The 27975-nt window shown below is 32.0% G+C and overlaps 1 protein-coding gene across 3 annotated transcripts; it reads left to right on the forward strand.

Annotated features, from left to right (window-relative positions):
• Positions 1-673: 673 nt before the first annotated feature.
• On the forward strand, positions 674-27598 carry LOC145162264 (myosin-14-like). 3 transcript variants are annotated; one of them, XM_079081461.1, is made up of 12 exons: positions 674-1649; positions 1789-1968; positions 4051-4176; positions 4262-4432; positions 4552-4728; positions 4983-5053; positions 5150-5249; positions 12748-12804; positions 12980-13021; positions 13279-13380; positions 13476-13555; positions 27245-27598. In XM_079081461.1, the coding sequence occupies exons 1-12, from the start codon at positions 720-722 to the stop codon at positions 27357-27359; spliced, it is 2151 nt and encodes a 716-aa protein (XP_078937587.1). In that variant the 5' UTR covers positions 674-719; the 3' UTR covers positions 27360-27598. The 3 variants fall into 3 exon arrangements, with proteins under 3 accessions (XP_078937587.1, XP_078937591.1, XP_078937593.1); XM_079081465.1 differs by having other exon boundaries at positions 4262-4402; XM_079081467.1 differs by lacking the exon at positions 27245-27598 and adding an exon at positions 14508-14703.
• Positions 27599-27975: the final 377 nt, after the last annotated feature.

Raw genomic sequence — 27975 nt, forward strand, 5'->3', positions numbered from 1 at the left:
CATATACTAAATTTGTATATTAATAAAATCAAATGTTTTAGAATTAAAATTTAAAAACCAAAAAAAATATCTAACTTTTTTCTGATTATGTATATTTATAATTAAATAGCCTATCATGCATTTGTTTTTATTTTAAATAACTTTTGAAAATTTCTTATAGCAACAGAAGGTAACACATTTTTATTCTTTGATTTTCTAATTTAGGTTTTATTAAATATAATAGTTATTTAGAAATAAATAATAAATATACTAGTTAGAAAGTTATAATATATATAAGTTTACCATGATACCATTTTTTTATATTACTTGTGATTTTTTCATTTAGTTACTATTTTTTTCTTAATAATTCAATATATATGTATCAATAATTATTAGATAGATATTTTAAGTTTTTAAATTGATTGAAGAAAGTGGGGAACATTAAAAAAAAGCTCGTGAAAAAAAGTGGGGAGGGTGGAGGGGTGGATGTCATTTCAACTTGGGTTTGTTTAACCTAATCAAAGTTTTGACGTTTATAAAATGGCTTTCCGAGAAGTCAAATAATATATTTTAATTATACACGGAATCCTTCTAATAAATAATAAAACACGTCACTTGTTAAAAGTCAAATGATAACTTGTAATAAATACGTTTCACTTGGATCTTATATGATAGGTAAGTCCAATCTTTTGGGTATATATTCTACTGTAACCATACATTGTCACCAATACCAAAAGACAATGTCTTCTTCACAAGTAAACCTTCAAAGTTGCCTAATTCCACTAGAGGAGATCATTCGGGCCACCAAAGATTTTAGTCGTGAAGAACTTATTGGAAGAGGTGGATTCGGTATGGTCTACAAAGGACAGCTCTCTGAACTTTGGCAAAACCGAACAGTTGCTATCAAACGGCTAGACCACGCTGGCTACCAAGGAGAGTCTGAGTTCATCAATGAGCTTCAGATGGTTTCAAGACTCCACCATGAGAACATCATATCTTTCGTTGGTTATTGTAATGATGACAACGAGATGATTATCGTTCATGATTATGCTACTAATGGAAGCCTTGATTATCATCTCCAAGACCCAGATAAGAGGCGTGGCATAAAATGGACACAACGTCTGAGGATCTGCTTAGGTGCAGCAAGAGGGCTCGATTACCTTCACTCGGGTCTTGAGGAGCACAGTAGAGTAATACATAGAGATGTAAAAAGTGCTAACATATTGTTAGATGAGAATTTTGTCGCCAAAATTTGTGATTTTGGTTTGTCAAAAGTGGGTCCCACAAATCTGCCAAATACCCAACTCTATACAAAGGTTGCAGGTACAACGTTTTACTTGGATCCGAGATACCGTGAAAGTGGCATCCTTACAAAAGAATCAGACGTATACTCGTTTGGGGTGGTGATGTTTGAAATGCTAAGTGGAATGTTGGTATATCTTCCAAGGAGCATTGAAGATGAAAACGCAGAGTCGCTAATGAATTTCGTCCGACGATACGAACAAAATGATGAAAACAAGCTAATTGATAACGACATTAGAGATCAGATTGATACTGGTTCTTTTAATACATTTAAAGAAATTGCATATCGGTGTGTTAGTTTCAATTTCAAGGATCGCCCTATGATGGGCACGATTGTCGAAAAGATTGAAGAAGCATTGAACATTCAAGTATGTCTTTCATTTAATTGCTTTTGGCACAATCCTCATATACTGCCACTTGAAGGTCAAATAATTATAGCTAGTAAACTATACATTTCGATGATATATTTTAATTTATTCATTCGTTGATAATTATGGTTTATTGTAGGAAAATGTTGATAATGTTGATGCCCTTATAGAGTGCGTTAGGAAAGATATTGGATTCAGTCATGGCAAACCTGTTGCAGCCTTTACCATCTATAAATGCCTTATCCATTTGAAATATCTTGAAGCTGAAAGAACCTCCGTGTTTGATCGACTGATTCATATTTTTAATTCAGCAATCGAGGTAATTCCTTCCTGCGTCTATATCTGTATATCTATATCTATATCTATATCTATATCTATATTTATATCTATATCTATTTATATCTATATTTATATATCTATATCATATCATATCATACTATATTATAAAGGAAACATTTTTTCTTTCACCACATTCATTTGAAACTCCTATGTAGTTTGCCTTTCACCACATTCATTTAAAACTCTAATGACTTTTCAATTTCTTTCTAATAATGATTATAAGTTGGTTAATAAGATTAAATAAATATCAAACCTAAAGTGTAATTATATATAAACTAAATTTCAATATTAAAAGAATATCTTTACTTCTCCTTATAAAGTTATGTTTTTTTAACTTTTTACATATTATATTTAATTTATTAGTTTTAATATATTATTTGATATAAACCATTGTCATTTTAAAGCTACAATTTTTAAACAATTTGTATAAAATATTTAAATTATAAACTTAAATATATAACATTACATGACCAACTTAAATATAAATTTTAGTTTAACTTAAATAACTCAAATAATATTTTGTAAGTAGTTAAAAGTGATAAATTGTAGTGTCTTTCTAATAATGATTATAATTTTGTTAATAATGTTAAATAAATATCAAACATAAAGTGTAATATTTTGTAAATAGTGAAAAGTGATAAATTTTAGTGTCTTTCTAATAATGATTATAAGTTGGTTAATAAGGTTAAATAAATATCAAACTTAAAGTGTAATCATAAATAAACTAAATTTCAATATTAAAATAATATATTTACTTCTACTTATAAATTTATGTTTTTAACTTCTAACATATTATACTTAATTTATTAGATTTAATATATTGTTGTATGTAAGCTATTATCAGTTTAAAGCTACAACGTTTGAATAGTTTGGATAAAATACTTAAATTGTTAATTGAAATATAACATTATAATGTCAACTTAAATATAAATTTCAGTTCCACTTAAAAATCTCAAAGAATATTTTATGAATATTTAAAAGTGATAAATTGTAGTGCTAAATGCAAAAACTAAATTGTAATTTCAATTTAACTAAAATATTTCCTAAAGATATTTTTATAATCATTAAAACTTTTCAAATAAGTAGCTTAAAATAACTTACAATAACAATAGGTAAAAATAACTCTATATAAATGAATATATTGTTACATTTAAAATAAAAAAACAATGTTAATGTCTTAAATAATTATAATGATAAAAATTAAAACGTTAAGCAAATAAATTTAAAAAAATTAATTAACAATAACAACAACTATAAATAACATTAAACCTTATATTATATTTAATTTTATTCATGAGTAACTCTCGGGTACAATTCATTCAAATGATTGAGATGTTGCAGTTATAATAGATGTATATATTATCATATAATTCAAAATAATCAATATGTTATATATCAATTTAGTATACAAATTATTATATCAAATTTAACAATAACGTTATTGTTATATTTTAAAAAAAACATATATTTGTAAAGATTTCAACTATATAGGTGTTTATGCGCAACACGCGGACATTCACCTAGTATAGTAACAATTAAGTGCATGCACTATTTACGTACAGACGGAGTTAATTCGTAAGCGCCCACCAAAACGTTGTGAAAGCATATATGCAAAGTGTTTCAGTTTGGAATCTTTATGTATTTGTGTTTGGGGTGGATATACTTTCCGGGTTAAAAGAGTAAATTTACAACTAAGGGTAATTTGGTAATTTACTGTGAATATTGGTTAATTCAGCAGGTTATATTATTCGTTATAATTTATGATAGTTAGTTGGTAGATTTGGCTTCTCAGTGAATATATACAAATGTATCTCATTAGTAGTGGCCAACTCTTCTGAATGAAACCATTCTTCCCCTATATGATTCGCTCAATTTCATTCTTTACTTTCAATTCATGAAACCATGTAACAACAGAAATTTCGTCAAATGACTCAGCCTTATTTTATTTCCTTTTAGTATTCATTCCCTATATTTGCCATATACATTACATAAAGGTGCAAAGTTAAAATATTAATTAATCTGACTATTCCAATTGTAACAACCGTTTGGAATCATATTACAGGATGAATATAATACGACTCACATGGCGTATTGGTTATCAAATACATCTACTTTGTTATTCTTGATCCAAAAAAGTCTAAAATTTGATAGTGCAAGTCCCCCAACATCGCAACTTCGAAGAGCCATGGTATTGTTTTTAATCATATTAATATTGGTTTTAACTTTTTTCAAATTATATACTTACGTTCCAGATTTTCTTGTTATATATTTAGGGATTTCCATCGTCTGTGTCTGACCTTAATGAGGTAGTACAACAAGTTGAAGCCAAACAACTAACTTTGCATTTCAAACGACAACTAACAGAATGTGTAGAGAAAATGTATGGCATGATTCGTGACAACTTGAAGAATAAGGTGGGATTACTACTTGCCTTATGTATTCAGGTAGTTAAAATCTGATTCATCGCCACCTGTAATACTATTAATGTCACCATGCATGCACTCATGATATTCTTATTTAAAACGAAATTGCTATCACATAATGCTCCTATCGACTTGTGAAGGCGAATTTTATCCAGGCGAGTTTCGTACAGCCAACATCTGTCCCCTCCAGCCTCCAGGAAAGTGTGAAATTCAAGGTTCCACAAAGGTTGTTCATTCTCGGAGGTTTTGAACGGAATCACTGGCATGGGATTGTTGGTCATCTCACTACTTTCCTCAACACATTGAAGGAAAATTATGTATGTGCATTATACATGGCTCAATGTTTCTTCTATAAATGTTACATTTAATATTTATAAGTCATAACTTTCGTGGGTCTATTTTCAAAAAAAAAAAAAAAAACAAACAAAAAAGCAAATATTTCATTAATTGATAAACACATGGATATGATGAGTCCAATAGTTATACATATACACATCTGGTGAACTAATATTACATTATTCAAAGTGGATTGCATTTTTCTTGAATATTATCTAATATAGTTGCATTTCAGGTGCCTCCCACAATTGTTAAGAAGATATTTGCTCAAACTTTCTCATATATTAATGTGCAGCTATTTAATAGGTGTTTTGTTGCTCAACTATTTGTTTTGGGTGTGATTTTCATGGTTTAATTCCCATCATAAATATTCCTTTTCAATTATCTTCTTAATTTTTGCAGTCTTCTTCTAAACCGGGATTGTTGTACTTCCAACAACGGGAAATATGTGAAAGCCGGTTTAGCAAAGTTGGAACTATGGTGTCTTCAGGCAAAAGAAAAGGTAACTATTTAATAAGTCTTATGTATGATTATGCTTGCATGCCAAATCTTTTCATAGAAACAAATGTAATTTTCTTGAGGTTCCAAATAACATAAGAAACATATATATAAGAAATAAAAATGTTACCAAGCATAAGTAATTTCATCTTTATATCAACAAAAGATAAGAAAAACGAAAATTAAACATAAATTCGTATCATGTTCTTTCCACCAGCCAACCTCCTCATATACTTGTAACAAAGTGTGTGGGTTAACAGGATAGATTTCTAAGTGTTTAGGGTTAAGAAGGTTGGAAGTGAGATGCAAGAAAAAATACTTATGTGCGTCTTGTGGTATATGGGTTATGGTGGGATGTCAAGTCCACCAAGCAAATTACACCATTCGTTTGCAAATAAAACGTAATATAATGGTAAAAATGGGTATCGATCATCGGGAAATGGTTGTATTCAATCACCAATGCAATCTAATAGAACTAGTGTAAAATAAACTAACTACCATTACACTAAAAATGGGGGGGGTGTGATTGCTTGAAAACTAAAAGACTTGAATAATTAAAAAGCTTGCAATTAAGCAAGATGGTGAGATGCTCAAATATTGGGAACAATTGGTTAACCAAGGCAATTCAACATAATGAACATTTGTGTGTTTATCATTAGCATTCAATATAAAGCTTATCATTCATCCCAAATTGGTTATAGCAATCATGAAGCATGATATGCCAAGATTCCTCATAGGTAGTATGGAGGTTGGGGAAGCCCACAACACACATTTTTAAATCAAAATCAAGGATCAATTGAAGCAATTGAACCCAAGAAGTTTATTAGCCTTAACAATGAAGGAATCCCCAATTCCTAGAGGATGTCAATGCTTACACATCCATAAAGGAGTTATGATTCATAAGCTAGAGATGATTTCTACCATCATAAAGCCCTTGTTCTAAGTAAATTCAATGATTCAATGCAAAACCAAAGAAATAAACCAACAATTGCCCATTCAAGTACCAAGCTCATGATCAAAGTATCAAACAAGCATAAGAAATATGAACTAAAATCATAAACATAAGATAATTGATAATTAAACATGAATCCTTCAAAACCCACAAACATCCAAGGGGTTTTACCCAAAGTTAGCCAAAATAGATAAACTAGCCCCTCATGGCAACAAAATAACAATCACAAAAGTCTAATTGCATCAAGAAACTACCAATTACTTTGGAAGATAAGAAGAATGTGTCTCTAAGCTCCAAAAATCGCCTCCTCTGGTCTATAATGGTGGAAAATCGAAGTGATAGCTGAAAGATCCAATCCCCAAGGTAAATGGTGAGCCAAATGACCAAAATGCCCAAAACTGGGCAGTTGCGTGGGTACCCGCGAGCGTGAAAATCCACCCTCGCAAATATTGCTGGAATGTTATTGGCTCATTTTTCCTCCATTACACCATTCCACTACCCAAGATTCCCTTGGTCCCCTCCATATCCCAGATGATTCAAATTAACCAATCATCTTTTAGCTTCAAATATGGATGCTCCAAGCCCAAAATAACAATCCATGACCCATCTTCACAAGCCCCCTTCATCCAAGTCTTTAGCTTTTTTAGCCCAAATCTCCTTTGATGGATCCGCAAAGCCCAATAATGCCTCGAAAGCCCACAAAGCCCATTCCAAGCTAATCCACAACCGCAACAAGCTCCAAAAACCTACAAAATACCTCATGCAAAATAAAAAATTCCCCGGTACGATCCATGATAAAGAAAATAAATAAAATACAATGCAATATTGATAAAAAGATCTAAAAAAATCTAAAATAAACTAATAAAAAGAACAAAATAAAATAAACTATCAGGTTAGGAGATGTGGAAGGTATGAACTCCTTCCACCCTTAGGCCATCTTCAATGCACTGAACTCTTAAGGGTTCAATGGATTTCCACGTTATCATTTTAATTTTTTTTATAAATAATATTAATAAATAAAACTAAAATATGACATTAATTAAAAATTCAAAGTTCAATATTAAATTCAAAGTTCAATATTAAATTCAAAGAAACTCTGAACTACGTGATAAGGTAGCACATTATGCTCTTTGACATGATTTAATGGAGCATATTTGGAAACATTTTATTAATATATAATTTCAATGTGCTGTATTATAATAAGTAAGATGTTATCTTTTTAAAATGTTTTTAAGAGTTATATGTTTTTTTATTGTTTAGAATAAAAAAAATATGAAGTAACTTAATAAATTAAATTATTGAATATAAAATAAAACAAAGTGTAAATAAAAAAATAATATATTATTTGTTTATTGCAAAAAAAAATGTTAAATGTTACATTGGATATAAGTTTTTATAGTAAATTGAGAAAGAAAAAAAAAATAATAAAGAAAAAATAAGTTTTTATAGTAAATTAAGAAAGAAAAACAAAAATATAAATAAAAATAAAAGAAAAAGAAAAGCAAATACTATACCACGTTGAATGGGGATTAAACCCCCCATTCATTAAACCCATCCCACAATGCATATTTCATCCATTCAATTGCCACGTCATCACCTTTTCCTCGTTAAACTCCCCATGAAATCTCCAGTGGAGATGGCTTTAAAGGAGCAAATCCCCTCGGAGATGGCTTTAAAGGAGCAAATCCCCTCTAATAAATGAAAGTTTTTTTGTCACTTGTCAAACTCTCATTCAATTTGTCAAATGTTATTTTGTAGTTATTTTGAATTAATTTTTTTCCACATGTTATTTTATAAGTTTTTCTATTTTATTAAATTTAACATAATATTTTAATGTAATAATTGCAATAAATGTAGTATAAATTAGGGGTGTGCAATAAACCGCACAAACCGCATAAACCGCCCGCACCGCACCAAACCGCACCGCATAACGCGGTTTAAAACACTCGCGGTGCGGTTTGCGGTTTGTATTTTTGTTAAACCGCATTATGCGGTGCAGTTTGCGGTTTACGATTACAAAATTGTGGTTTAAACCGCACCGCATTGATAAAATCAATTAATGATTATATATATATATATATATATATATATATATATATATATATATATATATATATATATATATATATATTCGAAAATAATTTGACAAGTCCTAAATTAGTGACATTATCTTAAGTTTTTGAAATGTAACATTAATTAAGCCAAAATTTAATGTAAAATTTAATGGAGTGATCATATTTTTTGTCTCAAATTCATTTTTAACTAACATTCAGTGACCATTATTTTATACATTATGTTTTCTTAACTTATGTATATTCATAAGTAGTTAATGACCACAATTCTATGACCAACAAATTTCTTAATGACCACTTAGTAAGCCGTTAGTGACGACAATGATAATATTGTCATTAAATTTAATATAAATAATTACTCAAACCGCAAAACTGCATGTAAACTGCATAAACCGCCCGTACCAAACCGCACCGCATAATGCGGTTTTGAACGTTCGCGGTGCGGTTTGCGGTTTCTAAATAACTCAAACCGCATGTGCGGTGCGGTTTGCGGTTTTGGCTCTAAACGCACCAAACCGCACCGCGCACACCCCTAGTATAAATGGATATTAATTTCATTAATAAACTTACCTTTTTAATTTAAAAATTCCTAAAATTAAAGCTCATTAGTTTCTTTTTCTTTATTTAAATTATTTGTTTAAATTTTAAAAATAAAAAACATTTCCACTATAATAATTCATTATTTTTCTTATTTTCTTATAATTTCAAAGTTCTCAAATATTTTGATATTTATATTAATTTTTTTTAAATAACCCATATAATACATGGGTATTACAACTAGTACTAAATAATCATGTAAGGTAAAGTCATTTTTTTTTGTCATTATGAAGAATGTGTTCGAAATTGTTGGTACATCATTTGAGTCTAGTTCCAACACACTCATTCATTGTAGTACTAAACCACAGAAGGTTGAGAAAAATATCTATTTTTTAAATCATTTTACCATAAAATAGGCAAAAATATGAAAAATGTCCCAAATAGCTACTATTTCACAATCAACCATATGTAAAAATCTGATTGATTGCAAAAAATGTATTTTTTCTTTTGAGATTTTCACAGGTCAACGCCTGCGAAAATCTAGGTTGACTGCAAAAAAGATTTTTTTTTTCTAAAGGTTGACTGTGGAAAAGTTATTTATTTATTTATTTATTTTGAGATTTTTGTAGGACATCTTTGTAATTGGTAGAACTCAAATGGTATAATGGTTGTTATAAACTTCATATGCAAAAACTATGGAGTTTTTTTCACAATTTTCGTTGAATAACTTCTTTTAGAGCTAAAACAGTATGACTTCCCGACATCTAAATTCTGAATGTAACATGTCCATATAAAGCCCTTGTTACAATAAACACATTGAAGTATTTTAGCTCAAATGTAGTTCTTATGTAAAATTTATAAGTTGGGTTTTTTTATATTTTTCACCGGGGATTTTGGAGCTAAAAAATTATGACTTTCCGATATGAAAATTTGAAAAGTATTAAGGTTCGTATGAAAGAGTAATTAAGGTTCAAAGTTTCCAAAAACAAATAATAAAATTACAGCCAACTAGAGTCGTTCCAAACATATTTTACGCCAAGACGAAATAGAAAAAGGCCCTTGAAATACAAAAATTTTATCAATTTTTTTTTATAATAACTCAATAATTAAAAGAAAATTACTTGTACTAGCTTCTAAATATAACATTTTCGATTACAAAAATCCATATATTTAGAGAAAAATACTTCTTCTAGTTTTTGGAGGTGTAAAATCATTAAAGATATATTCAAAATCGATATTGTCTAACATATCATTAATAAAGTCTATAAAAAATTTTGGTCCCTTTAGAAGATATGCCCTGGACTGTCATTCCTATCGCTCACCCTTTATTTTCATAGATAGCCCAACTACGAAAATTATAATTATTTTGGCATTTTTCATTTTGTGGCTATTTTGTTGTAAAAAAATGGATACTATAGTATTTATTCTATTATTAATTACATTTTTGTTACTTCAAAATAAATATGGGCTTTCTTGTTGATATATATAGTACATATAATCCCGAATTGAACGTGTACCACAAGAAGTTTTAGAAAATTACGGTAGAAAATCGAAGTTGTAGACATAGAAAATCGATCAAGAACAAGAGAGAAGTTGATATTGGTGATTTTAGTGTTATCAACATATTTTAGTGTAGTCATTATTAATTTTGAGATATATCAACTTCTATTTACTTACTGAGACGAGAGGTGTGCGTCGAAATCACAAATTTTAGAAAGTGTAATATCCTAAATTTCAAACCAAAATTTTCATTTAAAAATTAAAAGCATTTGTTGGAATTACAACTTCAAAGATCTATATAAAACCATTTGATCCAAAACATTTATCAAAGTATAGACATAAGAGTTATTAAGTATGAAAATCTCTAATGGATGAGCTGCAATAAAGTCGCGCCCTTCCTTCAATATAAGAAAACCTGAAAAAATTTAAACATAAAAACGTAAGCATAGAGATTAGTGAGTTCCCCAAAGTACCACATACCAAACATAACAATACATAACATATTAATGATGTGGTCCTCCCACAATCTTACAATCACTACGTTCGTTGTAGTCCTACTGCATTCTTAAGTGTTATGGTCCTCCCATAGTCTTCTACGCAGTGCCATAGGCCTACCATGGTCTTTCATGATGTTGTCATGGTCCTCCCATAGTCTTACATATATTGCCATAGTCCTCCCACGGTCTTTCATACTACTGTCATGGTCCTGCCATGGTCTTTTATTGCAAAAGTCACAAACACAATATAACATCCTACATAGTATAGTGAGAAAACTCACTTGAACTACTCAATAGAAGCTCAACAACTACATAAGCAACATAACAACTAACCCAAGCTACCAAATGCCAAACCAGGATAATTCCTTAATCAACTACTTTTGAACAAAAGTCAAAATGGCCAAAAAGTCAACGGTGAAAGTCAACACTTTGGTCCACAGACGCCTAACGCTCACTACAAGACAAAACGAACGAGATCCATCAAAAAAATCAAGCGCGTATTTGAAAACCCTAAAAGAGCGTCAGGTTAGGGAAGGGCGTATCATGCCCCGACTTAATCCAAAGGGTTAAATGACTTAATTCGTTAAGTCAATACCCCGAATTCCAGATCTGAACTCCCATAATGTAACATCTAAAAATCAGAGTAAAATTTTTATTTTTCAAAAACAACCCAATGACCATAATTATTACAAAATATTGTTTCAAAAGTGATAGACAATAATCAGAGTATCCCAAAATTCAAATAACATAAAATCTGAAGGATGTGCACGATCACGCCTTCGCCTTGCCACGATCATCTGAAGTACCTGAAACAATAAATTGAAACTGTAAGCCAAAGCTTAAAGAATTCTCCAAAAGTACCACCACACAAACATATAACCAAACAGATATCGGGTCCACAACCTCCTGGTTGTATTACCCCTGGCCCACAACCTTTTGGTTGGAATGCCCTGGCCCATAACCTTTCGGTTGGCATGCCCAATACATATTGGGTCCACAACCTCCTGGTTGGATTACCCCTGGACCATAACATCCAAATTGGAATGCCCCAGTCTATTGACTAACAACACAAAGCAGTACAGTCTCAACCCCACCATACCATGTCGATATATACATAACAAATAACATATATCCAACAACATATAATCCTATAACTAGTCCACAGACAAACAAGCAGATCTATAGATCACTACCACATAGCAACATCCTGTATACCAGGACACAGATCTAACATATCACTACAGCATAACAACATCCTCTATATCAGGATACATAATCAAACGGGCCGACATTGGTGCCTTCGATCCACAAGAACAATAAGGAAAACTCACCTCTCAGTCTGAACAAATAGTTGAATAGGTCACTACTCCGAATATCAGCTGTACCAGTCACCTATACACCAGATTGTGACAAATCTCAACTACAACTCAAAATACCCTTAGGTCAAACTTGGTCAAATCATTGTCAAAGTGAAAAAGTCAAAAAGTCAAACCGAGTCAACTCAGCTGAGTACGCCCAACGTACTTAGCCTGTATGCTTAGCGTACTCGACCCTTGACCAGAAACAGGGTCTTTGACCTCGTACACGTAGCGTACCTAGGGTACGCCTAATATATATATAAAGATTTTTGTATGTACAAAAAAATATAATAAACATCTAAGAAGCATGAAAACTCCATTTTGGGTGATGTTCCCGTATCTGAAAAGGCCGGGAAACAGATACACCATGGAAACGCCATGGAAACGTTTCCGTTACGTATCGGCCTATACATGTTTCCAAATTTTCTTCAACTTGCAAGACTTACTCCAAATTATTCATGTGTTATTTTTCTCTCCACTCTCCAGCATATATAAATGGTTCAAATAACTCTTTGGTAATATGATCAGCTTAATTATAAGACTTGTTTGGTTACTTAAGAGTCTGAAATTGATTTTTGTCTTACAGTATGCAGGCTCAGCATGGGATAAACTCAAGCATATTAGAGAAGCTTCTGACTTGTTGGTATAATTATTTTTTTTCAACTTACTTTAACATGGGTGGTTCTCCTTCCGTTTGATTCTCTCCCCCAAAAAAGATTTCTTATTAGCTATTATGTACTTTATTAATTATATGTGAGTTAATTAATCTATTTCAATGGTTCATTGTTCTATGTGTTGACCTATTTATTGACCCTCAGGCTGTATATGAAAATAATCCGGTACTCATTTTTATATACCCTGTAAGTCTCTCTCTCTCTCTCTCTCTCTCTCTCTCTCTCTCTCTCTCTCTCTCTCTCTCTCTCTCTCTCTCTCTCACACACACACGTGCATACATACATACATGCATAGATGCATACATACATACATACATACATACAATCTTACATATGTCATATATGAGGCCTAATCACTTTGTTGATGGGAATAAATAGTTAATATAATAGGATGCGTGCTCTCTCCCACTCATTTTTTGATCTGGTATGCTTTATATTTCCAGACTCTAAGCAAGGAGCAAGTGAATAGAATACAGATTCATATTTGCGATATGCGTTTGGAAACTCGTCTCAATGCTGAAATTTTGGCTTTATCGTCGCATCTTGTAAGCTCTACATGTAAAATTTCATGTTTAAGGAACTAAATATATTTATGTATAATGGTATATGAATTACTTCGTCATCATGTTATGTTTATCAGCACCTTCCACACTTAGTTTCTGGGGAAGCGGAAGATTCCTACATAGAAGATATTTCCGTTCTACTAGAAGATAATTCCAGGTATTGGTTTATTTGGTTTTTGAAGGTATGAAGGAGAGTTTCCTGACATTTTACTATAAAACTTGCGTCCATCTTTTGTAACTCCACCCAGCTCTAGCTCACAGGACAGTGTCGCTTAATAAACCGGATAATACTAATAATAAAAGATGGAATTGCATAGCTTTTCGTTTAAACTTTAGAAAGTTATTATAGCTTTATACGAATGATAGAAAAGAGCATCATGGGTGGAACACTAACATCACAATTACGGGCCGAAACAAAAACTTCAAAAGAAAACAAAATAAAGAAGTAAAACTAGCTTGTTATCTTTATATTTTGGAAGTGTTGCTGTGTCCAAACTAATCCTTGTAAATATGTTTCTATTCGTAATACAAAACCAATAATAGCATATTATGATGATAACTTATAAATAATTGTTTTTGAAAATAATTTTCTTTTATTTTTTGTTAATTATCTCATTTAGTTCCAGGAATAAAGTCATTAACACTTTTTATACGTTTATAAGCTTTTAAGATTTTCAAATAATATAAAAGTTAAGTGTAACATCTTATAAGTTTTCCGGTCATACAACTTTTAATATGGTTTAAAACCAGTTGAAAGTTTATTATGTTATTTTCCGTTCTAAAGTACATAAAAAAAGTCCATTTGCACACTAAAATCAAAACAAAGAAATATGTTTAGAAGACATTTCTAGTGTTATATTTTAGAATAATTAACAACCTATTTCTGTTTTATAGTTAATTTAGTTCAAGAAATATATTTTTGCATATAGTGAATGGCTACACACACACACACACACACACACACATATATATATATATATATATATATATATATATATATATATATATATATATACTAGCCGTTTACCCGCGCCAAGCGCCGGGTGCGAATGTGGCGGTGATGATGGTTAATGGTGATTCTAGTGGTTACTGCTGTCTCTTTTCAATAGGTTTGTTTTTTGGTGAAAGCATGTGTATGATGGTGTAGAAGACGGTGCAACCATTTAATTAAAATCAAAACTTTGTTGTTGATTTAACTTGTCCTTTGATTTTTTTTTCTATATTGTAGATTGTTGAAAAGCAGATAACAAACGTTTTGACAGCTACAATGATATTGAACAAAAATAATAATACAATTTTTTGTTAGAGACATGTTTAATGTCTTCAATAACTAACAAACATATCTTATAAGTTAATATAAATTCAAGTTAATGCTAAAGACGAACTTTCAAAACAATATGACTTGTAAAAAAAACCAGATAGAATTGAATCGGATGATAATTAATAAATTTGAGTAAAAAATAAAAACATATAAAATGGTCCTAATCCTATTGGCAACAGATTACACTAATCATATTAACAAATAACAAATTAAAAACCAAAGAAAGTAGCCCAAATCCTTTTGTTCGTCAATTTCGTATCAAGATTCACACTAATACTCAGAGACTAATTTCTAAAAGTATTCTAATCCTATCAACAAAGAAATACTAAAAACCAAGCAAAGTGCACCATCAGTAAAGAACCATTTTAAAAAATAACTTTTTTAATAGCAATAACCTATACAAAACATAGCTAGTGAAACCGGAAAAAAATACAAGAAAGAAAAATTGATGAACACAATCAAGAAATCAATTGTAAATATTACAAAGCCTCATCACCAGTGATTTAGCATTATCAACATCAGCCAAAAAATCAACCCCAATTTGAAAATCTGAACATGTAAGAACCTTGCAAATAAAACTTGATCTAGTTATCATCACACATCCTAGCATAAGAGATCAGCAAGATTACAAGCAACACCCAAATCAACTTGAAATTGCAAATACCATCTTCAGGGGTAAAATCGTCCAACTTTGATCAATAGTAGGTTACACATCAGCAGCTCAAGATAACATCATCAATCAAACTCGCATCAAGGGCAAAACCGTCCAGTTTAGGCTCTAAGTATAAATACAAAACTCATAAATTTTTGCCAACATATAAAATCAAAATCATAAAACCAGAAAATTTACCCGGATTCATCTTTCCATACTTCTCGAACTGCCCCAGACCACGCACAGACGATTCCACTTGACAATTTATCGGCTATGCATTTAGAATTCTCGAAAAGAAAAGAAACAAAACACAAATAATACGTTTTTTGTTTTTGATTTCATATTTAGAATTTCATATTTAAGAGTTTGGGAATGCAAGCAAAGAACAAAAAATGTAGCTTCTTAAAGAAATAATTTTTTTACTTTTGCTTGCAAGACTCAAGACAGTCTATTTCTGATTTTGGCCGTGATTATTACGTCTGTTTGACTCCTTGTTTTCTAATTTTTACGCGTGATTGTTGAGCTGTATTTTGCCGCCTTCTGCCCCTTCTATTAGTCTATGCCTCATGCCTTTCTTAAAACCCGATCAAAGATTGTACATAAAATTAATATGCCCATAAGACATGGACTAATTTTTATGCACCCCTCACAGTGATGCCCTGGGCAGTGGCCCAGGTCGCTAGATCGCCCTATGCTTGGACCAGCCCTGAATGAAATCATCAATTCTACAAAGAATGGACAACAATTATGTAAAAAACAGCAATGGGGGTGAGAATATGCTTTAGAAAACATCTCACATTAACATTTGAAGAAGACCTGAAGTAATAACATGCTAGCTGATTATGTAAATAACAAATATACCCTTAACAAACTACCAGAGAACAAATTAGCAAATTTGGAATCCATATTTGACAAATGGAATATAAAAATCTGAATATTATGAATTTCATACGTTAGACATCAATATTTGTAACCAATTAGTTAAGATGTTAAAACTATGAATGAAAATATAAGATAATTAACAAGAGGTTCCTCAATTGACAAAATCCAAAAAAGACAATAATGCCCTTTGTTCTTATTTTTGCACCATATTCAGAGCACCACACCAACTTTCCCATGCCTACCAGAGTATGGATAACTTATATAGGCCGACCAACAACCATCACATATGACATTAACCAAAAAAAGACCAAACTGCCCTTTATTTCTAACCCTTTTTTTTCTGAACAAAATACCCAAAGATGTTACAAAATGAAAACCAACAAAAAATATATAGGAATAAAATGTAAACATACCTGATTGAGTTCCTAAGGCAGTAGGGAGTCATAAACCTCCCAACTTAACTCACCATAAATTTTGTCCATATTGTCTTTTTGTGGGGTTTCACTGAATTAGCCAAAAAATATACACAAAAGGATTGCAACCTTAAAATCAAAATAACAAATATGTAAAGAGTTGTGTAACATTTATCAAAGAAAAATACCATTTTTGTTTAGAAGCTCTGATATTAGCCTCTAGACATCATGCAACATGATTATCATCATCTGCAGATTCAGGGTGGGCTACTAAGCTTTGATTGGGCCTTACTTCAAAAAAAAATCATATTTCCAGGAAATATAAATCAAAAAGTCAAAGAAAACATACCTTAATCCACCATCTGCACATTTACTTGTGCTAACCTGTATCATAAATCAAAAATGCAAGTAAGCATGTAAGTAATTTAGAAAACAAAAATGATTCAACCCCATCTTTTTAATTCATATGCATAAGGGAATGAAAACAAAGTTAAGAGCAAAAAACCCAAATTGTGGATCAGAGAGAGAGAGAGAGAGAGATGGGGGGGGGGGGGGGAAGACGACACTTAAATCCTTAGGTTTCACCTGTTTTGGATCTATTTTGATACCAAAATAAAATTAAACAAAAAAAACATGAATTAATTTGAAGAACTTACAATGTTACATAGTGAATGGTGATCATCCCATAAATTCTCTTTAGATCCTAGTGGAGGCAACTGACGGCAACTACATGTAGTATGGAAGACATGGTGGCGCGATTGTTGTGGCCGTCGGCTGTTGGGTAGAGAAGAAACAGGGTGGAGGTGATATAGGGGAGTTTAAATCTAGAAATGGTGAAAAGGGGAGGAAGGAAAAGTGTACAAGAAACCAAATTTATTCCGGCAAAATGAAAAGAAATCAATCGGCATTCAAGAATCAAACCAAAACCAAAAGGAAGACAAAGAAAATCAAAGATTTAATTTCGATTTTGTAGATATTAATTATAAGAAGCGTAAATTGAAATCTAAAATAGGAAAAAAAAACCCACCAATTGATGAAGATTGAAACAGGGCTAGGTCCTGTACCTGAATCGATGATGCAAGAGAGGGGCCAGCAACAAAACAGAAGAAATTGAACATGAAATCAAACAAAATCCAATGAGAGAGAGAGAGAGAGCACCTGGTGGCGGTGTCAATGAATCTTAGGCATCTTTTTGCTGCTTCATTCCTAAGTTTTATCTCAAAAAACTTTTGAATCATTAAGTAATCTAATACAATAGTTGTTCCTGCAAAGGATGATAAATAAAAACCCATATCGAAAAAAATAACTCAAACCACCTCCCCCACGCCGAAGTAAGCATTGGCGGAGAGTAAAAGCAATCGCAACAGCGTTCTTGGCGGAGAGGGAAAGCAGCGGCGGCGCGTGAGTGTTGGTGGAGGTCACTGGCTAGGGAAGAGAGTGGTGGTGGTGGTTTTGTTAACACATAATGGAGAGCATTGAGACGATGATGCAAAGGAACTAAAGAGGAATAGACATACAGGGATTGAATTGATTAGGGTTTCTCATGGTGAGAGAGATAGATCAAACCTGAAGAGATGGATCGTGGATGAAAATCATATTGTCTGTTCTTGAAGATGCACAACAAACAAACATACAAATGTCAGATTTCTAAAATAAAAGAACAAAACCACATGGATCTTTCATTGACAACATAATCAAGCCTCCTGTTTCTTTTTTCTTTTATGGTGGATATAGATGGTAAAATCGAGCATTCTCACTTGACCAACATTCTCACTTGACCGATTCAGTTGGCAAAATATGTGGAATACCCGTTCATCTTTGACCAATTCAAAATGTGCTTAATGTTACCGAGTTCTTACTTATCCTTATATACTCAAATTGACCGGATTAGATTTCAAAGCATAAAATCATTATACATGAAGCAATAAGGGCTTGTACCTCTTAAAATTCAGCCTTTGACCAAATTTGCATAATAAGCAGTGTTGTAAAAATCGGTCTAGGCGGCCGATTAATCGCTAGGCGGTCTTCAACCGAATAGGATTAAGGCTAATCGGTCGGCTTAATCGGTTTTGGTCAAAGGGGGTCAAAGTCGAAGCTAGACGGTTCTAATCGGTCCTAGGCGGTTCTAGTCGGTCCTAGGCGGCCTAATCGGCCAAATTTTCAAATTCTGAAATTTTTAAATATTAAACCAAAATTTTTAAAATTTCAAAAGTTCATAGTATTTCAATGTTCAACTAATATATAAAAAAATTTTAAAAATTTAAATTTCAAAGTTTTTCTCCAAAATTTTCAAAATTTCTATGTTTTCAAATATACAAATACCCAAATTTACTTCTTTTCTTAAGATATATTAAAATTTGAATAACATTTCTTATTAATTGGATGATAAATTGTTGTTCTTGTTAAACTTATTCTTAAACTTTTATGCTTATTTATTTATATTCTTACGATTAAAGTTAGATTTATAAATTTCTGAATAATTCTCTTAATAATTAATGGTCCCCGATTAATCCCCGCCTCGCCGATTAATCCCTAGACCCTAGTCCACCGACTAGCTAACGTCTAACGTTTTTTGCAACCTTGATAATAAGTAATAAAGATATATATATATATATATATATATATATATATATATATATATATATATATATATATATATATATATATATATATAGGCTTAGGTTATTTTGTTTAGAGTATCTATTGTGTTATTGTATGCATAAATGTGGGCCAATCAAATTTACTTATTTATAGAAAGTAATTAATATATATTATTGAATTAAATATAATTGAAAAATATCATCTTAATTAATTACAAGGGTAATTTAGTCAATTAATATAGATTTATTAAAGGAAAATTGCATTTTTTAAGGGATCATAGATTTTATTAATTTTAAAAATCCGATTTTACGAATTATAATTCTTTTAATTCGGACATTCTGACAGAATATGTTTATGAGTATATTTCAAAATAAAAATATTCTTAGACCATAAATAATAAAAATATTCTTGAACTTATTTCTTGATCATGACTTTAACAACTTCTTGTAGAATAACAAATTTTTGAACAATCAATTGAAGAATAAAAACAAAAAATACATAATTTCTTATAGAATACGGGTAACAATTGTTAAGAATTACATGAGAATGTTACACTTATTAATAACAAAAAAACACAATTATAAATCATTCTACCAGAATATACTATTACATATATTTTTTTCAATACATTCTATATTATTATGGTAGAATAATCCATTCTTTTTGGAAGATTGGTGGTCATTGTTCATCTTCATCCCATACAATGTTTATCTTCAAGATTATATTCTGACAGAATCAGAATTCAAGATTCCATTCCAGTAGAATTGGAATTCGTGATTCTATACCGATAGAACTGCAATCATAGAAAATACACAAATCACAAAGGAAATATCGAGATTTAATTCCCACAGAATCGGAATTCGCCACCATCTGTAGCAGTGCAAATATGATTAAGTTCTTCCAAATTGCTCTTTACTCGATTCCTCTGAAATTAAACAACAGCAAGTAATAAGATTTGAAACTAAAAGATCTAAGCATTACCAAAAAACGTATAAGGATATTGTATCGTGAAAGCAATAATCTAAGAAAAGAATATGACACTTTACGACAAATAAATTATTTCTCTCAGACAAATCGTCAAACACCTGGTGCTCACACACCTATACATCAAATTAATAACTGTAACACCATTCAAAAGCTTGTAATTCACTTGTCTTGAACAAATCAAGAACTTATATAGAAACACACCTGTTGAAATTGGAATTCACCAAGAGAATATATCAATTACAAAAAAATTACCTGGAACATAAATCAATTTCTAAAAAACTGATTCCAGGAACAATCAATCCCATAACAAGTTTGCAGGATATAATCGAGATTCAACAAGAAATCAACAAGAAAAAAAAAAACAAAAAAAGGTGAAGCAACTATAAGCGGAAAAAGAAACATACGTGATGAAGGGCGGCTGATCCCCCACCTGCTCTCCGATCTGCCTTCGATCCATTCTTCTTCCCCTTGATTGGACCGCCGATGACGAACAATGGACCAAAGAGGAGCTCTTCGTTGTGTCTACTAAGCTGTTTTGGGGAGGTCCGGGACCCAACGACAAGGGCTTATCCAGGAAACATATCATCGAGGGGACTAAAGCTTCTTTGAAACGACTGGATATGGAGTATGTCGATATGATTTATTGTCATCGACCGGATTTGCAAACGCCGATTTAGGAAACAGTTAGGGCTATGAATCATGTGATCGATAAAGGTTGGGCGTTTTATTGGGGAACTAGTGAGTGGTCTGCGCAACAAATTACAGAGGCTTGGGGAATTGCGAATCGGATTCGGTCGACGTGATGGAGTTGGAGATGGCGATGGCAATCGATTTTGGTAGAACTCAAGATCGATTTTGTAGTCCATTCTAATTTTGCAGATCGGGAACGAGATTTAAATTGGAGAGATTAGGTCAATACCATGATTATAGGGATTAATTTTGGAAGTTACTAAACAAATTACTAAATTACCCTTATTTATTTATTTAATTATTTAATTTTTTGTTTAATTTTGATTGGTCCATATTTATGTATACAATAACACAATACTTACTTTAAACAAATGAACCTAGTTCTATATATATATATATATATATATATATATATATATATATATATATATATATATATATATATATATATATATATATACTAATTTATGTAAAAAAAATAACAATACGTTTTTAAATCTCACCATTTAAAAGCTTGCGTCTAAAATACATACTTAAAATAATAATGAGAAAAAAATATATTAGCATTTTATATAATAATAGAATGTATGATTTTTTATTATAAATCTATAAAGAATAGATAATTAGAACGGATACTAGATGCATTCGCTAATATTTGTTAATATTTGTGTGAACAATGTGAAAAAACAGCGGCCATGGCCTCCGTGTGCCTCTATGGCCTTTCCCTACCGGGAAGGTTATCTTTTTTTGTTTTTAACCGGATAGACTTTTCTTTAATAAATAATTTTCTTTAATAAATAATTGTTGGGTACAATTGTTTAGTACAACTTTCAACTTCTTTGTTAGGTAAAGCAAGTGACTCATGTCCTTGTTTTTATTAGTTTAATATATATGGTAGAAATATACATACTTTCTAGGATTTATATGATTTATGGGTTATGTCTAAATATTGACCAATTACTTTCCAATTTTAATATTAGTATTCCTAGGCTATATATTTGTGTGGTGGTCAGTTATTTTTTGTAATCCAAATGTAACTTTCTATCTCTATTTCAATAAAAATCATAAGCTTTATGCTTGTAAAAACTTTTATCACATTTATTTTATTGTTTTCCTCTTTACATTTTTAGCTGCTCATACTATGAGCAATAAATCACCTTTAATATTGCATACAATTAGATAAGTAAGTTCCAGCAACCGAAATCTAGTTATTGTATGTTGAAAGTATATCCAAGGTTGATAGTAGATGAAAAATGGTAGCATTATGCTACATTATCAGATCCTTACAAAGGTAAATTACTTGGTATAGGCTACAAAAATACGAGTGAATTTGTGAGCACAAATAGTGTGGATGCGATTCAAAATGAAAATGTAAAATAATGGAAAGATCGAATGGTTCTAGCGGCTATCTATCAAGTAATTCTAGAAGAAGTGCTATATATTAGTTGAGAAGGACACAACTAAAGAAACGTGGGACACGCTTAAAGTGATGCACATGGGTGCCGATCGAGTAAAAGAGGCTCAAGTATAAAGCTTGAGAATTAACTTTGAGGTTATCCGAATAAAAGACGTGAATTGGTGGATGATTTTTTTCATGAGATTAAATACAATTATGACCGATAGTCAATCTTTGGACAAAAGAATTGAGGAAGCTGTGGTGGTGAAGAAGTTTCTTCGATCCTTCCCATTATGATTTATGAAAATAGTAATATCTATCGAACAATTTGGAGACTTAAAAAACATGATTGTGGAAGAGGTTGTGGGTCGTTAAAAACCCATGAAGAGATGTTTCGGGGTTATGACGAACAAGGAGGCAGACCTTCCTTGTTACTTACATAAGCCAAACGGGCATCACGATCCAGGAAAAGCGACAAAGGGACATCATCAAACACCTCAATGGATAGAAATAGTCATGGTGGTTGAGGCCAAGGAAGGTGTGGAGGACGAGGTCGTGGTCATGAATCCAATGCGTAACAAAATGACCATAAAAAGGATAAAAGAAAAGTAAAATGCTTTTAATGTGAGAATTTTGGTCACTATGCATTGGAATACTTAGAAAAGAACCGCGTTTAGGAGGCGAACCTCACGTAAGCCAATGCATAAGTACCCATCTTAATGATGGCAAGCACAAAAGAATATGCACCCGAAAAGGTATCGCTAACAGAGGAGATTTATATTAATCTTCTTGCATTGGGGGAGAGTCGAGTTGAGTCAGAGATGTGGTATCTCGAAAACAGTGTCAGCAACCACATGATGGGGGGACCTCTCAAAGTTCTATGAGTTGCATGGAAATATTACGGGTCACATGAGATTTGGAGACGGTTCCACTGTTGCTACTTTCGGAAAAGGGTCGATTTTGTTTGATTGTAAAAATAATGATCAACGACCTTTAAATGAAGTGTATTACGTTCCAACTCTTAAAAATAACATCATTAGTCTTGGACAAATGACAAAAAAAGGAAATTAAGTCATTATGAATGGGTCGGTTTTGATGTTATACGATAACAATAAAGTTCTACTTTTGCGAGTTGAAAGATCACCAAATAGTTTATACAAAACTACATTGAGAACCGGTAGACCAACATGCCTTTTTAGCCATGAAGGACGAACTGGCTTAGATATGACATTCTAGACTTGTCACATTAATTTTCCACCTTAAAAACATTGTATGAAAGGAATATGGAAACCGGAGTTCCAAGGATCGAACCTCCAACTTAACTGTGTGAAGGGTGTATTTTTGCAAAACTAACCCGAATCTCTTTCCCGAACAAGACACTCTTTCGAGTTCAAAAAAGACTTCAACTTGCTTATGCGTACTTATGTAGTCTGATTACACCCAACTCTATTGGAGGAAGCAAATACTTTTTTCTTTTGGTAAACGATTATAGTTGGTTGATGTGAGTTTATAATATATCTAGGAAGTTTGAAACCTCGGGTGCCTTCAAAGGATTCAAGTTGAGGGTCAAAAAAGGTTTGGGTTTTGAATTGAAGACACTTCGTACGAATTCAGGGGGAGAGTTTACATCAAAAGAATACTCAATATTTGTGAAGAAAATAGAGTAAAAAGGCATCTTACAACTCCACATTCGCCTCAACAAAATGGAGTTGTATAAAGATGAAATTTTATCGGTATAGATATGGAACAAAGTCTACTTAAAGGAAAAAATGTATTAGGATAAATTTGGGGAGAAACTGTTAGAGACACGGGTTATCTTCTCAACTGCTTAACTACAAAAGCACTCCCCAACATCACGTCGTATGAATATTGGTTTGACATGAAACCAAACCTTGAACATTTGAAGGTTTTTGGTTGTGTTGTTTATGCCAAAGTTATAGGTGTAAATTTGAAGAAACTTGAAGGACTAAGAAAAAATATGTTGTATATTGGGGTAGAAGATGGAACTAACGGGTATCGGTTATTTGATTTGTACAGCCAAAAATTACAGGATAGTTGTGATGTTGTTTTTGTTGAAAGTGAAGGATGGAATTGGTACAAAAACAAATAAGAGGAAGTCACAACTCCTACCTTCATAATAATCGAGACGGACATCCTCGAAGTTAACTCTGAAACTTATGTGGAATCTATCCAGCCCGAAACAATCCCATATACTCCTATTTCCGCCCTGATTTCTTCAATCTTGACCAAATGTTAAGCCCTTCAAGTGAGGTTGGGAAAAAAGGATTTCGTTCACTTTTCGATATCTATAATGATGTTGAAAATATGATCCTAAAAATCGGAGAATTTTTTATGATTGCATTGGATCAACCCTTGATTTTCAAGAGGCGTTTACCTCTTAACTATGGCGGGAGGCCATGCAAATGGAGTTGGCGCAATCATGAAAAACAAGACGTGGAAGCTTACCAACTTGCAACTAGGTCACAAAGCAATTAGATTGAAATGGGTCTTTAAAGTGAAAAAAAAATATTGGAAATATGATAAAGCATAAAGCTCGAATTGTAGTAAAATGTTATGTACAAAAACAAGGAGTCAATTTTGATGAAGTTTTTGCACTGGTAGCGCAACTTGAGACCATAATGCTCATTCTTTCCGTAGCGACTCCACATGGGTGGGTTATCCACCATTTATATGTTAAGTCCTCTTTTATTAATGGAGATCTCAAAGAGGAGGTATATGTATGTAATCCGGAAGGGTACGTTGACAAAGTACATAGTCACAAGGTGCTTAAACTCTCCAAGGCGATTTATGGTTTACGACAAGCTCCTTGAGCTTGGATTATTCGTATGGATAAAATACTAAAACGACTTGGTTGTTCAAAATGATCATAATTCACGACAGTATAAAAAAGGAAACCGGAAGGAAAACTCTTTTAGTTGGTGACTATGTCGACGACTTGATCATTACGGGATCAAACAACGAAGAAATTATCTAATTAAAGGAACAAATGAAAAAGAATTCGAAATGAGTGATTTGGGTTTACTTTCCTACTAGGGGGAGCATTTGAACCTCTGGACCGGAAGGGACCCAGACTTGCCTTAACAGGTGCGGTCCAAAGTCCACCAATTTCTACAAAACTCGACCGATCCAAGCGCCGGTCTGATTCAAGGTCCACAAATTTCTAGAAAACTTATTGGATCCTAGATTCGATCTCGTCCGGTTCCGGTCCAGTTCAGTTCAAATACTCATCCTTACAATCATATTAGATAAACTAATTTTTGGTAGGCTTCAACAAGCTATATAATATGTACCTAAAGTTGTAACAGTCCAACGAGTACAAGAATGGGAAAACCCAGACCTGGATCCGGATCTGGACCGGCCTCAACAGGTTTGGTCCAAGGTCCACCAATTTCTGCCAAACTGGTTTGCTTTTGTCCAAATGCTCACCCTTATTTCTTAGTATCTTGGAATAGAAGTGTTGCAAAAGAAAGAGGAATTTCTTCATGACAAACTGAATACACAATTTTTTTTTGGAGCAATTCGGGTTACTAGAGTGCAACTAGTCAACTTCACATATGGAACCTAAGTTAAAGGTTAATGAAGATGAAAACAGTGAAAAAGTTGACCCGACCGAATATAGTCGAGTGGTGGGATGTTTGAGGTAGTTGACACACACTCGACCGGATTTGGCATATGTAGTTGGAGTTGCAAGCAACCTCCTTGCAATTTCAAGTGGTAAAAAATATTTGGTGGTATGTCAAAGTAACCACTTATTACATGCTTAACTATTGAAAAGTTCTTGAAGTGGAAGACTTGGTCAGGTAAAGTGATATTGATCATGGTGGTGACAAGGTGGTTGGCAAGTGTACATTTGAGATGATTTTCTACCTAGGAAGAAATGAAGTGACATGGAAATCTTAAAAGCAAAGGACTATTCGTTTTTAACATGTGAAGTTGAGTTCATGGCAGCTACGACGGTTGCATTTCAAGCCATATGTTTCATGGTAGAATTACGCACACTGAAATTTGTTATTACTTCTTAAGGGGAAATGTTGAGGAATGATAAATTTAGTAGAACATGTCAACTCAAAGGATCAACGAACAGACACATTTATAAAAGCCTTGACACACCTAAAGCATGGCGAAATACGAAGTATGCTTGGTGTGATGGATACTGAGTTTAGTCCAGTTTAAAGGGGAGAATGTGATAATAAACTAGATAATAATAATAATAGATGGAATTGTCGGATAGTTTTTTGATAAAACCTTAGAAATGTAGGATAGCTTGATGCCTTTATGGAAGGGAAGGATAGAAAGGAAGGATAACTTTCTCTTTCTTGCATAGATTTTTTCTTAATAAAAAATTGTTGTGTACAATTTTAAATGCATCTTCCAAGTTGTTTGTGAGGTAAAGCAAGTAAATCATGTTCTTGTATTTATTCTTTTAATAAATATGTCTAGATATGGGTAGATTCCTTTTAAATTCTAATATTAGTGTTGTTTGGCTTTATATTTGTCTGGTGGTCAACCATTTCTTGTAATCAAAATGTAACCGGCTGTTTCCTTTGTTCGATAAAAGAATTAAGCTTTAAGCTTGTAAAAACTGTTGACCTATTTATTGTCTCTTCTGACTCTATATATTTTTACTTGTTCATACTATGAACAACCAATCACATTTAATATTGCATACAATAAGATCAGTATTTCCAACAACCAAGCATAATATCCGAAAATTATGAGTCAAATGAATCTTTTTGGCTTCAATTCTATTGTGCATATAAATTTTAATATAACAACTTTCTTCAATTAAGTCATTACCTATTTACTGGAATTATCCTACTTATGCATTGCAAATAAATGTAATTACATTACAAATTAATTAACAATTTGTGGTTTAAATGCAGCAAACGTTTTTGTGTTGATGACCTATTTGCTTCTTTGCAAGTAAAGGATTTCGCAAACATAAAACCGGCTGGAGAGCTTGCCAAATATAAGTCTTTTGACTTTTTGTACAAGTAAAGATCAAACCACAATATATTATATATGTTTTGCCAAGGTATAAGCATGATCCTTGTGTATATGTAAAGTTAGGAGGCCTTTGGCTTAATGGGGAGCCAGACGTCCTCTATTCACCTAGTAAATCTAGCAGGCACGTTTATTGTTTAGGAAATTTTTGCTGGTTTTAACCAAGTTAACTTTCTTATATAAATTATCTTTTCCTTTCATTGTAATTGTACTCTTTTATTATAAAATAATGAAACCCTATAAATATTTTGTATATTAGTTTACATTTCGTAAGAGTCGTATTCGGTCTGTTGTTTATGATTGTTGGAGGCGATTTGTATGAATTTGGGTATGTCTTTCTGATTTGTTTCCGTATTTTCTTTGTTTGATTTGTTTGGATTGTTCAAGGGTTGGTATTCATTTGATTTTGGGGTTTTAATCGTTTTTCGTGCCGCAATTATGGGTCCTGTTGTGGAGAAAATATATTTTTTCTCGATATCTCGCTGAGATTTTATAATTGTGCTATAATTTTATTCAAAAGCAATTTTTGTTCGCCTTGGTTATTGTTCAAAGATTAGTTTATTTGGTTATTGTTGGTATTCATCGATTTTGAGGTTTAGTTGTTTTGTTT

Source organism: Lactuca virosa, chromosome 1, assembly GCF_052849685.1.
Source record: "Lactuca virosa cultivar CGN04683 chromosome 1, Lactuca_virosa_CGN04683_v6, whole genome shotgun sequence".
NCBI classification, from domain to species: Eukaryota; Viridiplantae; Streptophyta; class Magnoliopsida; order Asterales; family Asteraceae; genus Lactuca; species Lactuca virosa.

What these genes read in the sequence shown, in the direction of transcription:
- LOC145162264 (XM_079081461.1), top strand. Translation starts at nt 720, where the DNA reads ATGTCTTCTTCACAAGTAAACCTTCAAAGTTGCCTAATTCCACTAGAG. An exon ending in TACTTGCCTTATGTATTCAG is followed by an intron (nt 4,433 to 4,551) that starts GTAGTTAAAATC and finishes CGACTTGTGAAG; the next exon opens with GCGAATTTTATCCAGGCGAG. An exon ending in ACACATTGAAGGAAAATTAT is followed by an intron (nt 4,729 to 4,982) that starts GTATGTGCATTA and finishes GTTGCATTTCAG; the next exon opens with GTGCCTCCCACAATTGTTAA.